The sequence below is a fragment of the Sorex araneus genome, chromosome 6 (assembly GCF_027595985.1).
Source record: "Sorex araneus isolate mSorAra2 chromosome 6, mSorAra2.pri, whole genome shotgun sequence".
Lineage (NCBI taxonomy): Eukaryota > Metazoa > Chordata > Mammalia > Eulipotyphla > Soricidae > Sorex > Sorex araneus.
Window position 1 is genome coordinate 154,663,747 of NC_073307.1, and position 13,150 is coordinate 154,676,896.

The 13,150-nt window shown below is 53.3% G+C and overlaps 1 protein-coding gene across 1 annotated transcript; it reads right to left on the minus strand.

Annotated features, from left to right (window-relative positions):
* Positions 1-2,024: 2,024 nt before the first annotated feature.
* UBE2L6 (ubiquitin conjugating enzyme E2 L6) lies at positions 2,025-8,209 on the minus strand. The gene is made up of 4 exons (XM_004620393.2): positions 8,102-8,209; positions 6,260-6,355; positions 3,850-4,036; positions 2,025-2,665 (listed from the first exon to the last, which is right to left on the minus strand). Exons 1-4 carry the CDS (start codon positions 8,126-8,128, stop codon positions 2,514-2,516), a joined length of 462 nt encoding a protein of 153 aa, XP_004620450.1. The 5' UTR covers positions 8,129-8,209; the 3' UTR covers positions 2,025-2,513.
* Positions 8,210-13,150: the final 4,941 nt, after the last annotated feature.

Below are 13,150 nucleotides of genomic sequence, written 5' to 3' on the forward strand. Positions count from 1 at the left end.
GCCTCTGAAAGGAACTAGAGGGATTTCCAACCTCCTGGAGGTGTCAGGAAGATGAAAGGAGATCATGAAGTGGGCACTGAGCCGTGCCCATTAGCATCTTGTGAGTGATGGCCTAACGGAAAGCACCAACCTGACATTCTGAACCACTGGCACCACTTGGCCCAATTCTCTTTCCCCTTTCCATGCTCCTCTCAAACCACGGAATTCCCAGATAAAGCCCAGGGGGGAGCATTCTCTAGAAACATCACCCCTTGGAGGCTGCAATGATAGCACCGCGGGTAAGGCCCTTGCCTTGCACGCGGCCGACCTGGGTTCAATCCCCAGCATCCCAAAGTTCCCCCCGAGCACCACTAGGAGTGATTCCTGAGTGCAGAGCCAGGAGTAACCCCTGTGCATCAAGGAGTGTGGCCCCCAAACGAACAAACAACAAATTCATCCCCCAGACTAATTAGCGGGGCCTGGAGTGGTGGCCTTGACTCAAAGGATGTCTCACCTTGTTGCTTGAAAACCAACAGTGGAGGGCCGGAGCAATAGTACAGCGGGGAGGGCGTTTGCCTTGCATGCGGTCAACCCGGGTTCGATCCCCGGCATCCCATAGGGTCCCCTGAGCACTGCCAGAAGTAATTCCTGAGTGCAGAGCCAGGAGTAACCCCTGTGCATTGCCAGGTGTGACCCAAAAAGCAAAAAAAAAAAAAAAAAAGGAAAGAAAAAATAAGGAAAGAAAAGAAAAGAAAAGAAGAGAAAAGAAAAGGAAAGGAAAGAAAAGAAAAGAAAAGAAAAGAAAAGGGGCCAGAGCGATAGCACAGCGGGTAGGGCGTTTGCCTTGCACGCGGCCAACCCGGGTTCGATCCCCAGCATCCCATATGGTCCCCCAAGCACTGCCAGGAGTAATTCTTGAGTGCAAAGCCAAGAGTAACCCCTGTGCATTGCTGGGTGTGACCCAAAAAGCAAAAAAAAAAAAAAAAGAAAAGAAAACCAATGGTGGGGCCAGGAGAGCTGGTTAGTGGTTAGGACACGTGCCTGGCTCACTCTTCTGCACCAGGCCGTCTCCCGACTGTGGCCAAGTGTGGCCCCAGAGGTCCCTGAGCCCCCCGGAGATGATCCTGCGGGTGACTCCACCACCACATTCTCTCACTCCATCTGTCACCACTAGCCCAGCGGGCGAGTATCAAGAATCGCTGGGAGTGGACCCGAGTCAACCCCCTCCCCATCCAAGGTCTACTTCATAAGCCCCAAATAGAAACAAACCAAAACTCATCACTTTTCCAGTAGCTGACAAAAACGGCTGAGCGCTGGGGGTGGAACGATGGTCGAGCGGGTAGGGAGTTTGCCTTGCACGCAGCAGACCCAGGTTCGATCCCCGGCTGCGGAGAACAGTGCCCAGAGCACCACAGCACACACACAGCCAGGCCGGCCCTGTGGCAGGTGCAGCGCGGTTCCGATCAGCCATGGATGCGCTCTGGGCTTCGGTGCCTCAGCTCTGAGCCGGGGATAGTGGCCCCTGCAAACGATGATCTAATCCCTCATGGTCAGGCTCCCCCCGGTAGTCGGGCTCTCAGGAAGGGCCAGTCATCGGTCACATCTTTCTTGGTTTGCTTTTAGGCCACCCCTGGAGGTGCTCGGGGCTTCCTCCTGGCTCTGTGCTTAGGGGTCACCCCCTGGTGGGGCTCAGGGGACCATACAGGATGCTGGGGATCAACCAGAATCAGCCTCGTGCAGGCCGGCGCCCCACCCACTATACTCTCTCTTCTGCCCGCACCAGGCCGCGCTTTTCACTGCACGCGAGCTGAGTCCACGAACACTCAGCAGGACGCCAGGGTTCATCTGGACACAAAGGCCCGGCAAGCACACAGTGTTCCACCATCCCCTGGGACAGGAAGCCGGTGAGGGTCTCCCTGGTCCAGAGGAGCTGGCACCCCCGCAATGATCAGCCACGTGGTGTGATTTCTGGAGAGATTCGAGTTTCATTGTGGGACTCAGCCGAGTTGAAGGAGCAGCTTCCCATAGATGTGATTTAATCAGAATTACAACCTCTCCCTGCATCCCAGCTCCCCCCCCCATCCTGTCCCCCAGCTCTCTAGGATGTGGGGGGCTCCAGGAAGGGGGGGGGTGGAATAGGAAGGTTCTAGTTGGCTGTGGGACTCATGTCCTGCAAGCTGATCGGGAAGGGCCCTGTGTCTCTACGACGGCATCTAGAGAAACCAGAATTCCATAGCAGAAAGCCTGGAAATTCCAATTAAATCTCCCAGCTCGGGGCAGAGGATGGGAGTGGATAAGGCAGCTCACCTGTGGCCAGGAAAACCTGGACACGTGGGTCCACACACCACAAATGCACGCACACACATACACACACATACATACACATGCACACACACACACACACACACACACACACACACACAGACTGAGCAGTCACAAGGTAAGAAAAACAGACACAATGATCAGGGTCTCAGCCGTGACCAGAGACCCCCGGCCTGTCCATGGGGGTGGATGCAGAGAGGGTCTGGGCCTGTTTAGCTGGGCCGCTCCACACCATTCTCGAGGGTGTGCTCTTCCGCACGCCTGTTGAACTGCTCCGGGTCATTCGCCAACTGCTCGGCCAAGGCCAACTGCACGGGCTCTCCTAACTCCGGGTGATTCACCAGTACGTTGACAGCATCCAAGACTGGTGGGGAAAGGACACACAGCACGTCAGAGGGGAGAGAAAGAAAGGCAAGTGCCAGCCCTGGGAGAAGGGGAGGGTGACCTTCTCCACAACCCCCAGGGACAGGGTCCCTGCTCACTCCCTGGGTGGGGCGGACAGAGAGGGAGCAAGAAGAATGGGACTTGGATCATACCAAGGAAAACTGGACTTGGATCACACCTGGAGATGCTCAGGGGTTACTCCTGGCTCTGGCTCTATGCTCAAGAATTACTCCTGGCTGGGGCTGGAGCGATAGCATGGCAGGTAGGGCATTTGCCTTGCATGCGGCCGACCCAGGTTTGATCCCAGCATCCCATATGGTCCTCTGAGCACCACCAGGAGTAATTCCTGAGTGCAGAGCCAGGAGTAACCCCTGTGCATGGCCAGGTGTGACCCAAAAAGAAAATAAATCAGTAGCCACGTTTCAGGGACTCAACAGCCTTCAGCATCACAGGTGGTCCCCTGCGCACCACTGGGAGTGATTCCTGAGTAGCAAACCAGGAGTAAACCCTGAGCACTGCATGGTGTGCACCCCCCTACTCCCCAAGAAAAAAAACCCAGCCAGAACCATCTCATCCATCTCACCACAGGCTCAGGGGAATCAGACTCTTCATATCTTTTTTTTTTATTTATTTTTTGGGTCACACCCGGTGATGCACAGGGGTTATTCCTGGCTCTGCACTCAGGAATTACCCCTGGCAGTGCTCAGCGGACCATATGGGATGCTGGGAATCGAACCCGGGTTGGCCGCGTGCAAGGCAAACGCCCGACCCGCTGTACTATCACTCCAGCCCCATCTTTGTGTCTTCTTTTTTTTTTTTTTTTGGTCACACCTGGCGATGCACAGGGGTTACTCCTGGCTCTGCACTCAGGAATTACCCCTGGCGGTCCTCAGGGGACCATATGGGATGCTGGGAATCGAACCTGTGTTGGCCGCATGCAAGGCAAACACCCTGCCTGCTGTGCTATTTCTCCAGCCCCTTCAAGTCTTCTGGGAGCTTTGCTACATCCCGTATCAGGCCAGTAACCCCCACCTGGTCTCAGTGCCCCCTTTATTTTTGATTTATTTGCATCAGTGCTCACACACCCAAGGCATGAATCCGACTTCTGAATAGCACCCCCAGTCTCGTGTCCCCTGGCTCTTCACGAAACAAGGCCCAACCCACCTTGGTAGATCCGGCATTGAGGCTTCCAGTTTTCATTGATGGTGATAGGCAGGCACACCTGCCCACTGTCTTCCACGGCAGGGTGGTAGATCGGGGTTGTGAATGCCACACTGGGGGGCATCAGTGGGTAATCCCGGGGGAATGTGATGCGCAGCTTGAAGGCCTTGAGTCTATAAGGATGTCGCTCCTGGGTGAGACAGTGGAGACCCAAAGGCGTTCCGAGGCCCAGCTGTGCTGAAAGGCTCTCCCTTCCCCTGCCCCATCCCAGGGAGCCGGGCCTCCACTCCCAAGAAGAATCATGAACAGCGGGACCAGAGCAATTGTGGAACAGTGGAAAAGTGCGTTTGTCTTGAGTTCAGTCCCCAGCACCCCATAGGGTCCCCTGAGCATCGCCAAGAGTAATCCCAGTGCTCAGAGCCAGGAGTCACCCCGGAGCATTGCAAAGTGTGGCCCCCAAACCAAACCAAACCAGAAAATCGTGAACAGTGAATGTGTTCACTTGACCACTGTGAGCAGCCGACGAAAAGCAAAGGGCTGGGAGCCACCGCGCTCTGGTCCTGCAGGACCCCGGGAGAGTGGCCTTCCTTTAGACCTGTTTCCTCCCCAGAAAAATGGGGCCATGTCACTCGATGAGCTCGAAAATACCATCTGTGCTTTCAATCCCTTCTGAGACTTACAGAAGAGAGTGTGAGAAACTTCCCTCTTTGGAAGCAGTCAGCAAGTCCGGGAGGAGAAGCACTGTTTGGGGGGAGCGCAGGAAGGAGCAAAAGAGGGACTGGAGCCATAGCACAGTGGATAGGGTGTTTGCCTTGCACATGGCCAACCAGGGTTCGATCCCCAGCATCCCATATGGTCCCTCGAGCACCGCCAGGAGTAATTCATAAGTGCAGAGCCAGGAGTAACCCCTGAGCATCGATGGGTGTGACAGAAAGAAAGGAAGAAAGGAAGAAAGGAAGAAAGAAAGAAAGAAAGAAAGAAAGAAAGAAAGAAAGAAAGAAAGAAAGAAAGAAAGAAAGATAGAAAGAAAGAAAGAAAGAAAGAAAGAAAGAAAGAAAGAAAGAAAGAAAGAAAGAAAGAAAGAAAGAAAGAAAGAAAGAAAGAAAGAAAGAAAGAAAGAAAGAAAGAAAGAAAGAGGGACCGGAGCGATAGCACAGCGGATAGGGCATTTGCCTTGCACGTGGCCGACCCAGGTTCGATCCCCGGCATCCCATATGGTCCCCCAAGCACTACCAGGAGTAATTCCTGAGTGCAAAGCCTGGAGTAACCCCTGAGCATCACTGGGTGTGACCCAAAAAGCAAAAAAAAAAAAAGAAAGAAAGAAAGAAAGAAAGAAAGAAAGAAAGAAAGAAAGAAAGAAAGAAAGAAAGAAAGAAAGAAAGAAAGAAAGAAGGAAAGAAAGAAAGAAAGAAAGAAAGAAAGAGGAAGGAAGGAGCAAAGGAGGAAATTAGGACCTTGGGAATATCCAAAGGGGATTGCTGTGGTGGAAAACAGAGTTAGCTCCTTGGAAGGCACTTGTCTTGTATGCAGAAGACTCAGGTTCAGTCCCTGACACCCCATGGGGTCCCCTAAACATCAGGCATGATCTCTGAGTGCAGAGCCAGAAGTAAGTCCTACACCCATCTGGGTGTGGCCCAAAAATAACAACATTTGCCTTGCACGTGGCCGACCCAGGTTCGATCCCCGGCATCCCATATGGTCCCCCAAGCACTGCCAGGAGTAATTCCTGAGTGCAAAGCCAGGAGTAACCCCTGAGCAATCCTGTAAAATTATCACCTAACCCCATAAATCTGCCTGGGGTGTGTACTCGGAACCAAGAGGCCTCTTAAGAACTCAGAGGCCCAGGGGCTGGAGCAATAGGGCAGCAGGGCGGGCCCTAGTCTTGCACACAGCTAATCCCCAGCTCCCCATACGGTCCCCAGAGCCCCACCAGGAAATGATCCCTGACCACAGAGCCAGGTGTAAGCCCTGAGCACCAATGGGGCGGGCCCCAAAAACAAACCCAAAAGCCAAAATAACAACCAAAAAGTCATCAGCTTGTCACCAACAGGCCTTGATCTCAGAAGCAACCAAGAGGAAGGCCCCACCGCCACCTCTGAATACCTCAGGATGAACAAAAACTCAAGGCGGGGCTGCTTCTTTCTTTTTCTTTTCTTTTCTTTTTTCCTTTTTGGGTCACACCCAGCAATGCTCAGGGGTTACTCCTGGCTCTGCACTCGGGAATTACTCCTAGCGGTGCTTGGGGGACCCTATGGGCTTGGGGGACCCTATGGGGTGCCGGGGATCAAACCCAGGTTGGCCGCGCGCAAGGCAAACACCCTCCCCACTGTGCTATCGCTCTGGCCGCTCCGGCCCCAGGGCTGCTTCTTGCCCAGCCCTCCCCGCCCAGGTGTCGGTGCCAGCAGACACTCACAGGCAACAGCAGCACGTGCCACTGCAGCACGTTGTTAGGCTCGAAGGTCAGGTCCCGCAGGTACGGGGGAAGCTCCTGCTGAAGGTCCTCCAGCTCCTGCAGGGGAAACAAGGGGGCCCAGAGACTAGTCTTCCTCACGTCAGCCCCAGCAGCACGCCCTCCCGGGGCCCGCCCAGAACCCCATTCGGGAGCAGAAGCAGCAAAGGCAGAGCCCGACGGCCGAGCACTCAGGTGACATCAGGCGTGGTGCTGAGTGTTGGCAGCAGGGAGCTTGCCTCACTCTGGGCGCACGCTGAGCTCAGCTCCCACAAACAAGAGCCTGGGAGGCGGAAAAGGCTAACTGAACCCAGGGCGCGGCTGCATCACCTCAGTCTGCCTGCTGGGAGCCATGAGGTCCTCGTTCCCTCCCTCCTTCCACTCCCATCACTGGCCCTGAGAGCTTCACAGTGTCCCTGCTGGTGACAGCCAATACTCACTCCCATCCCCACCCTGGAGAGGACTGACAGACCTCAGCCCAGGGGGACTCGTCACACCAGGATTGTGACCATGGTCCCTAAACTACAATGATACTAACAATTTTTTACATCATGATCATCATTATTATTACTATTATTATTATTTGCTTTTTGGGTCACACCAGCGATGCTCTGGGGTTACTCCTGGCTCTGCACTCAGGAATTACTCCTGGCGGTGTTAGGGGGACCATATGGGATGCTGGGAATCGAACCCAGGTTGACCGTGTGCAAGGTAAATGCCCTACCTGCTGTACTGTCACTCCGGCCCATTTTTACGTCATTATAAGGGATTATGTGGTGCTAGGGATGGAACCTAAAAATCCCACATGTACTGCATGAGCTCCAGTCTCTGAGCCATCTCCCTGGCATCCTGGGAGACTTTTTGATGCTAAAGTACATCAGGATGGGGCTTGAGGGATAGCACAGCTGGTATGGCATTTGCCTTGCATGCGGCCAACCCGGGTTCGATTCCCAGCATCCCATATGGTCCCCTGAGCACTGCCAGGAGTAATTCCTGAGTGCAGAGCCAGTTGTTAACCCCTATGCATCGCCAGGTGTGACCCAAAAAGCTAAAAATAAATAAATGAATGAATAAATAAATAAAGTACATCAGGATGGGGCCAAAGAGATTGTACAGTGCATAAAGCACTTGCCTTGCACACATCACCAACCCGGGTTCAATCCTGGCTGGTTCCCTGAGATCTCCCTGCCTCCCAAGCAGTGATCCCTGAGCACAGTCACCAATAAACTTCACCGCTCAGTGTGACCCCAAAACAAATCTAAATAAATAAATAAGCCCCTGGTGAAAATGAAAGCTCAGGGAAGCATGATTTCTGCTCATCTCAGCCTGTCTCCTAGAAGGAAGCCAGGAAAGCCAGGTATTCATTATGGGTAACACTTTCCAAGACCCCCTCGGCAGTTCTGCCTGCTGAAACATCCAGAGAACTGTGCAGCGTGGACAAGCGGGGCGCAGGTAGGGTGAAGGGGTGGGGCTTTGTCCTGCTTATCTCGGTTCTCCAAGGAACCCTTTCCTGTGCCTGAGACTGGCTACTCGTTAAGTTTCAGGTTCGGGGAAATGAAACCGAAACACGGGTGTGGGGGGGAGTTGGCTCATCCCCATCCGCAGCGCCGTTTGGGGAGCTAGGGGCCCCTCACCCGCTGTGTAATAGACTCTTGGCCCAGCCCACCCCTCAAACTCCAGCTGGCGGGTCTCTCCAGCCTCTGCGGAGGGCACAGGAAAGGCAGAACCACTGGTTCGGGGCCAGCCCCCAGACACAGCGATGCAGGGAGGCGGGGATGGGGAGGACGAGCAAGCCGGGACAGTTACCTTCGCCGTCCGCTTGGCCGCCGACATTTCGGGACGAAGTGTGGGGATCCAGAGAAGTCCAGGAAGACAGAGCTGTTGTCGCCTGCAGCCCGACCTGAGCGCCCAGTCCCCGAGCCCAAGTCCCCGGGATCCCCGCCCCTCCCGGCCACACCCCCAGGCAACGCCACGCCCACTAGCCCTGCACGCCCCTCTGTGCCCCGCCCCCTTCCCATTACGCCACGCCCCCTCTCCGCTTCTCACTCTCCGTAGCCACGCTCCCATCGGCCTCGCACGCCCCTCTTTGCTCCGCCTCCTGCTCGCCGCGCCACGCCCCCTTTCCGCTCCGCTTTCTGCAGCCGCGCTCCCATTCAGCCCTTCTTTGCTCCGCCCCCTACCCGCAGCGCCACGCCCCCTCTCCGCTTTGCTCCCTCTCCGGCAGCTACTCCCCCATACGCCACTACCCTCCCAGTTGCTTAGCCACGCCTCTTTATGGAAGACCACGCCCTATAACCACGCCCTCCTCTCCACGCCACGCCCCCTAGCCGCCTCGTCACTCCCCCTTCTCCTTCTCCGTCTTGCTACGCCCCTCTCCCCGCGGCCCGGGTCCTTTTGCAGGGCTGAATCCGCGGGAGCTGCCCGACCCCGGCTCAGAGGGCTCGGTCCCGGGAATTAGCTCTCTTTGTTGGGAGACCCGAAGCGCCTGGGAGTGAGCGTATGACCTGATCTCTGCGTGCTGCTGCGCGGCGCTGTGTATCAGTTCTCGAGCGCCTCGAGACACCGTAGCTGGGGTCAGCTTAACCGGGTTCCAGTTCTTGCTGGGCCACTGGATGCTGGGGCGCCCCATCCCCGTCAGCCCCACCTCCACCGCCGCCTTTACACACTGGCCCTAAAAGGAAATAGAGGATACCTGTTTTGCTTCGCGATGGGTCTCTAGAAGGCCTAAAACCGTCGCCCTCAGCCCCTGTAGGGAATTTCCAGGACCCCCTGGACAGCTTCCTTCCTCTCTCCGGGCTCAGTGCTTGCTCTCTAGTGGTGGGTTGGGCTCGGTGCAAACCGTCTGCCCTAGAAACTTGCGATCCTTGGTGCCACCCAGCGCTCGGTGTTGGTGCCGCTGCGAGGCTATTTCTAGCTGGTTGCTTGGCCCGGGCCCCGCAGGGGGGCGCTGTTGGGCCCAGTCTCTCCCGCTTTGGCGGCTCGGTCGCGTGTTTTCAGTCCTTTTTTCAGGGGGGCCTGCTGTTTAGGTAAACGAGTAAGAGTGTGAGAGCCCCAAGTCGGATTTCAGGACTTTGCCTTCAGTAAGAGACAGCTGGGTCTCTCTCACTCTACTACGGTTCTGTTATAAACTGCAGCCCTATTGTGTTCACAGGAGTCTCCACCCCTCCCTGCAACCTCTTCCTCTAGCTGGAACCACAGCCTCAGTGCAATAGCAGTCCCCGAATACCAAGTGGTATGTAAGGAAGTGTCTTCCAGGAGGGAGGGTTGGAGAGATAGATAATGCAGCGGGTATGGGGTTGCCTTGCAAGCGGCTGGTTCCAGATCCTCACGCACCAAACGACTCCCCAAGCACCACCAGCGGTAGCCTGCACGCAGTGCCAGGTATGGCCCCTCCAAAAATAACCACCACCACGACAGAAGACTTTTCCGGTAATAACAGAATTTGTGTAGGGAATGGGCTGGAGCGATAGCACAACGGTAGGGCGTTCGCCTTTCACGTGGCGGACCCATGTTCCATTCCTCCGCCCCTCTCAGAGAGTCCGGCAAGCTACAGAGAGTATCTCGCCCGCACGGCAGAGCCTGGCAAGCTACCCGTGGCATATTGGATATGCCAAAAACAGTAACAAGAAGTCTCACAATGAGAGACGTTACTGGTGCCCGCTCAAACAAATCGATGACCCAAAACGAAAAAAAAAAAGTAATATGGAGTTCATGCCCAATTCAATCAGCTTAATCAATGGCTGAATAAATAGCAGTACTCCTACATTAAAAAAAAAAATAAAGAACCTGCTTCCTCCACCCTTTCCCTTCCTCTTGGTGGATACAAGGCCCCAAGCCACTGAAAAACAGAAACTGCGACAGTGACTACGACCTGTTGTATATTGAACGTGCCACCTGCGCTGGTCTGCCCCAACTCCCTGACTCACTCCACAAAGTACCACCCGCTGAGGGCTTCAACAGTGAACATAAACTTTCTCCCAAGGCTGGAGACCAGAAGCCCAAGATAAAGATTGTGACTGATGGGGCTGGAGCGATAGCACAGCGGGTAGGGCATTTGCCTTGCACGCACCCGACCCGGATTCCATTCCCAGCATCCCATATGGTCCCCTGAGCACTGCCCGGAGTAATTCCTGAGTGCAGAGCCAGGATCTGGTTCCTGGTGCAGGCTCGCTTCTTAGCCTGCAGACGGCCTCCTCCTTACTCGTCTTCATACGGTCTCTCCTTCATGTGTGTTCTCTGGGGAACAGTTAGCCAGCAAGCCAGTGAGGCTCTTCTCTTTGTTTATTTTTGTGGTTTTTAAACTTTTTATTTTACAAGTCAGTTCACAATATTTCATTACATTTAATATTCAAACACCAATCCCACCACCATGACACCTTCCCACCACCAGATATCGGATGTTGGCATCCTGAACCCCAATCTCTGCCCCAAAGCAGAACCGAAATAATATCTTTTGTATTGTTCGTTATGAAAATCTGCTGAGGATGCTAGAAAAAAATGTATCCTTAGAGGAAAGAGTGTGAGGATTGTTGTATTCACCCAGAGGCCATTAATTTTTTTTTATAAGAGATCACTCACATGATGTTAAAGGTTGAGCCTTGTGTGTTTTATATATATATATATATATATATATATATATATAAAGATAGAGAGAGAGAGTAAAAACTATGTTTCCCTCTAAGGTTGGTCACCTCCTACTTTGAACCCTGTCAAATGCGATGCAATAATGTAGGAAGCCAGATGTAGGAAGCCATATTTCAATCCTGGCTCTTATCTTCAAGTAAGGCAGAGCCTGGCACTTCTCCAACAGGGGCCTAATTAAAACTTCTCTAACAAGGTCTCGCCGTTACTGACCTGACTGACCTTACCATCTCACTAGCCGACACCTGTGCCTGACATGATAGACGGAGTCTGGGCACGCATACCACTACCTGCCTCCCAGCAGGCAAGTATAAAATGCTGTAGCTGCCAGTGAATAAAGCCTTCTCTCTTTTTCTCCTCCTCCTTCTGTCTCTGTGTCTATTCATTCGGCTGCGTCCCCTCCTCAGCCCCACAAAGGGTCCTACCTGCTGGACAGGGCGGGGCCCTCACACCTGGCGCCCAACGTGGGGCTCGAACCCACGACCCTGAGATTAAGAGTCTCATGCTCTACCGACCTGGCGCCCAGCGTGGGGCAATAGGGGATCACCGAACACCCGGTCAAGTTCATGTCGGCCTACGGACTCACGAAGAAGTGAGTATCTCTGAGGGTCACCTCTCTCTTGGCGCACACCCTGGTTTGGGACCGGGCTCGAATACAGTCTCGTCACACCTTGGCATGAGACCAGACTTGACAGTATAGTGTTAAGGACGAGACGGTCACTGGCAGAAAGTCTTGAATTCTCTTGTCTTATGTGTGTGTGTGTGTGTGTGTGTGTGTGTGTGTGTGTGTGTGTGTGTGAGTGATTGTGCAGTCTTGGACGTCCTCGTCCTTGTACTGAGTCTGTGGCTCCACGACTTGGCATCCTTAATATCCCTTTAAGGTTACGGAGTCCGAGTGGGCTGTCTGCGATTCCACGAGGAACATATGGTCTAGGGTGGTGCTGGTTTAGACACCGGCCGCAAGTCACCTCTCAGGCTGATCCACTATGGCTAAGTTCCTCACCAGCCAGACATGCATCTGAGTGGTTTGTTATGAGTGTCCCCGTCCCCCCCACCCTTCTTGTGCCTTTTGTGCTTTCATTTCCGCCGAGTTAGAGAAAGAGCCTGCCAGTGACCATTTCTTTCTGTACTTTAATTTCCGTCGAGTTAGCTCAGAAACAGCCTCCCAGTGAAGACAGTCACTGGTGGAAGGTTGAATCTCTTTGTCCTATGTTCTCATTTCTGTCTAGTTGGCAGAAACAGCCTCCCAGTGACGATAGTCACTGGTGGAAGGTTGAATCCCTTTCTCCTGTGTCCTCATTTCTGTCTAGTTGGCAGAAACAGCCTCCCAGTGAAGACAGTCACTGGTGGAAGCTTGAATCCCTTTCTCCTGTGTCCTCATTTCTGTCTAGTTGGCAGAAACAGCCTCCCAGTGAAGACAGTCACTGGTGGAAGGTTGAATCCCTTTCTCCTGTGTTCTCATTTCTGTCGAGTTGGCAGAAACAGCCTCCCAGTGCCCCTTTCTTTTTTCTCTTCTTGTTTTATGGCCTGCTTATCTTCTGTTTCCTTCGTCTGTGTTCACCCCTGGGAAATCCCCGTTATTTGCATTGTTTTTCTCACTATCCTTATTTTTATTATTATTTGCATTTTTGAAAGGTGCTTTTCCCGCTGATAAAGATAAATTCCACTCCCTTACTTCCTAAAATTATGGGACAAACACTCTCTAAAAAGGAGCCCTTTGTCAAAGCCCTGAAAAACTTCCTTAAAGACCGTGGAGTAAAAGTAAAGAAAAAAGACCTAGTTCAATTTTTTCTCTTTATAGAAGATATTTGCCCCTGGTTCCCTCAGGAGGGGATTATTAGTTAAAAGAATTGGGCCAGAGTAGGTGATTGTATGGAAAATTATTATGAACAGTATGGTCCTGAAAAAATCCCCACTTCTGCCTTTTCTTATTGGAACTTAATAAATGAGACTCTTAAGAGGCAACAAAGACAGCCAGAGACTCAGCACCTTGTTTCCGAATGTGAGACTTTTTTGAGGAAAAGGTATTAGAGTTCTAAGGCTCCCTCAGTCTGTAGGTGTGAGGGCCCCGCCCTGTCCAGCAGGTAGGACCCTTTGTGGGGCTGAGGAGGGGACGCAGCCGAATGAATAGACGCAGAGACAGAAGGAGGAGGAGAAAAAGAGAGAAGGCTTTATTCACTGGCAGTTACAGCATTTTATACTTGCCTGCTGGGA